The sequence below is a fragment of the Gobius niger genome (assembly GCF_951799975.1).
Source record: "Gobius niger genome assembly, chromosome: 15".
Lineage (NCBI taxonomy): Eukaryota > Metazoa > Chordata > Actinopteri > Gobiiformes > Gobiidae > Gobius > Gobius niger.
Genome location: NC_136866.1, coordinates 4,663,729 through 4,666,338, shown reverse-complemented (window position 1 = coordinate 4,666,338; position 2,610 = coordinate 4,663,729). Strand labels below are relative to the sequence as shown.

Sequence of the window (2,610 nt, the reverse complement as noted above, 5' to 3'; positions counted from 1 at the left end):
GTTGCTTAAAGATATGGAATTTAACATAATTTAACAAATATACTTCTCACGTTTTTCACCCCTGATCCGTTTTCATGCCTGAATATTAGCTCGCAGCAAAAAAAAGAAAAAAGAACTATGAACTAGTTCATTTTTGGAACTATGAACGAACTATTAACTATAAACAATTATGAACTACGAACGAACTAGTTCATTTTGAAATTTGTGAACTGAACTTTGAACTAGTTCAAATGAACTTTCTCAACACTGGTAAACACTGCAGACGCTGCAGCACTAACAACATTAAGCTCTGGTTAAATCCAGCACAGACTCTGATTTAGAGAGCGCAGTCTGTAATAAAGTCAGCTCTATGTGGATTATTGTATTTACACTAAACAATTCTCCAGTTTGTTGCTTCTTCTCTCCTCAGCTGAGAGCTCGTAGCTGCGCCTCGTAGCTGCGCCTCGTAGGTGCGCTGGCCGCACGTCAAATGGTATCGGTTTCTGGTATCGGGACCTCATGAATGAGTACGAGTATGAGTACAAACATGTGGCATCGGCAGGATACCCGATGCTGGTATCGGTATCGGTGCATCCCTAATAGTGTGTCTACAGGCCCATGTTCACCTGCCATCAGTGACACATAGATCGTAGTGTCATCCACATAGTTTTGGTAAGACACATTATTGCTGTTTATTAGCTGAAACTTGAATAAGAGAGGTCCCAAGATTGGCCCTGGGGGACTCCACAGGTAATGGTAATTTTCTCTTAGACACAGTTGAAAATGTCCTGTTCTCGGGATAGGACTTGAACCAGTTCATAGCAGTACCAGAGATTCTCACCCAGTTTTCGAACCTATGAAGTAAAAGCCCATGGTCCACTGTATCAGACAAAAAAGTGCTGTACAAGGTACAAGCATATTTATTCACATATGCATTCAAAATAAACAGTTGTTTTCTTCACCTTTTTCTACAGTGCCTGGTGTAAATAATCATATTTCTTTGAGTTACACATAAAGTAGGAGTTTTTTAACCCGGAGGCTTTAACAATTAACTGTGAATCTTTCTTGTAGTTCATTTATTTGTCCTAAACTGAAAATGCCTTTATTTGTATATTTGGATTTATTTATCCTAAAAGTATTTTTGTAAATGAAAATGAAGTGTCGCTGTGCCAAATATTGTCTTTTTAAAAATAATACTACTACTAATAATAATAATACTAATACAAATAGTAGAGCACATTTTATTTTGCATCTTGAGAATTTTGGGGGGAAAGTTATTTTATTTTTATTTTTTTATTTTTTGGGGAGTACTTTAGAAACTTTTTGGATACTCTGCTTACCTTTAAAGACAGTGCCCCAGCATCCAGAGCTTTCACCAGTGCAGAAAAAACCCCTCAATATTTCGTATTGTTTCACTTTATTGTTTTATGTCAATTCACTGCGACCATTTGAAAGTTTTATCCACTTTTACCATAAATAACAGCCAGTGGCTAAAGATGTTTCAAAATGTTATTTTATTTGAATTAACCTTTTTCTTTTGATGCCTGCTGACGATTTATTCACAGCAACAATCTCAATCAAAAAGTCTTAACACTGATACTTTCACAAATAAAAAAAAAAAAAAAAAAAAACCTCCAGTTGCTTTAGTTTGAACATACATTTTTTCTGTCAGTGCATGCTGAAGATTTTCTACGACCAATAATCAGCAATCAATTTGTATAAAATGTGTCATAAGAATAAGTAGGATAGTACAATGTTTGGCCTAATTCTGCTGGTTTAAGAAGTACAGTATCTGACATGAAGCTAAGACAGCTTTGCGTGAGTTAGGTTCTTGTGAAATATTTTCCCAGACAGGATCATTCTGAAAGCAGACCTAAACCAGCTGTAAAAGAAGCCATAGATGAACGGGTTGAGCATTGAGTTTGACCGACCAAACCATTTAAAAATCTCAACAACAAATACAGGAATGACATAGTTTGCGAATATCAAAGAGGTGACGCACAGAAATAAGGGAGTCCAGCAGAGGAGAAACACTCCCATCACTATGGCCAGAGTGCGCGTCGCTTTTTTCTCCGTCCCACTCACTCTAGACGTTAATGCCTGGATGCTGCGTGCTTGTCTATTCGCCACAAGGAAAATCTTTGTGTAAATAGTAACTAATATAAAAGCAGGGATGTAAAAGGAGAACAAAGCGCCAATCAAGGCTGAATTTGGGTTTTGGAAAAAAACACATCCCTGGAAGTTTCTACCTTTCTTTCCCCAAACGGTGATGACAACTCCACTAAATGTTGACAACGTCCATGTCGCCAAAATCATAATTACAATAATATGCACTTTGATTCTGGTTCTGTAGCTCAGAGGGTGACATACGGCATAGTATCGGTCAACAGAGATGAAACACAAATTAAATATTGATGATGTGCAAAGCAGAATGTCAAAAACACCCCTGATTTTACAGAGGATTTCTTGTAGATACCAACATGGGTTCACAAATAGGAAAATGCTGAAAGGTACAACAATGAGTCCTACTAAAAAGTCAGAAACAGCCAGAGAGAGGACCAGGTAGTTAGTCGGTGTGTGAAGTTGTCGGAAGTAAATAATAGCCAGTATGACGAGCAGGTTACCGCACAT

At 37.5% G+C, this 2,610-nt stretch overlaps 1 protein-coding gene across 1 annotated transcript; it reads right to left on the bottom strand.

Moving 5' to 3' along the window:
- Positions 1–587: 587 nt before the first annotated feature.
- Positions 588–2,610, bottom strand: LOC306975122 (trace amine-associated receptor 1-like; the record flags this gene model as incomplete). Its single annotated transcript, XM_079572542.1, has 2 exons — positions 588–605; positions 2,065–2,610. The coding sequence occupies 2 exons, from the start codon at positions 2,608–2,610 to the stop codon at positions 588–590; spliced, it is 564 nt and encodes a 187-aa protein (XP_079428668.1).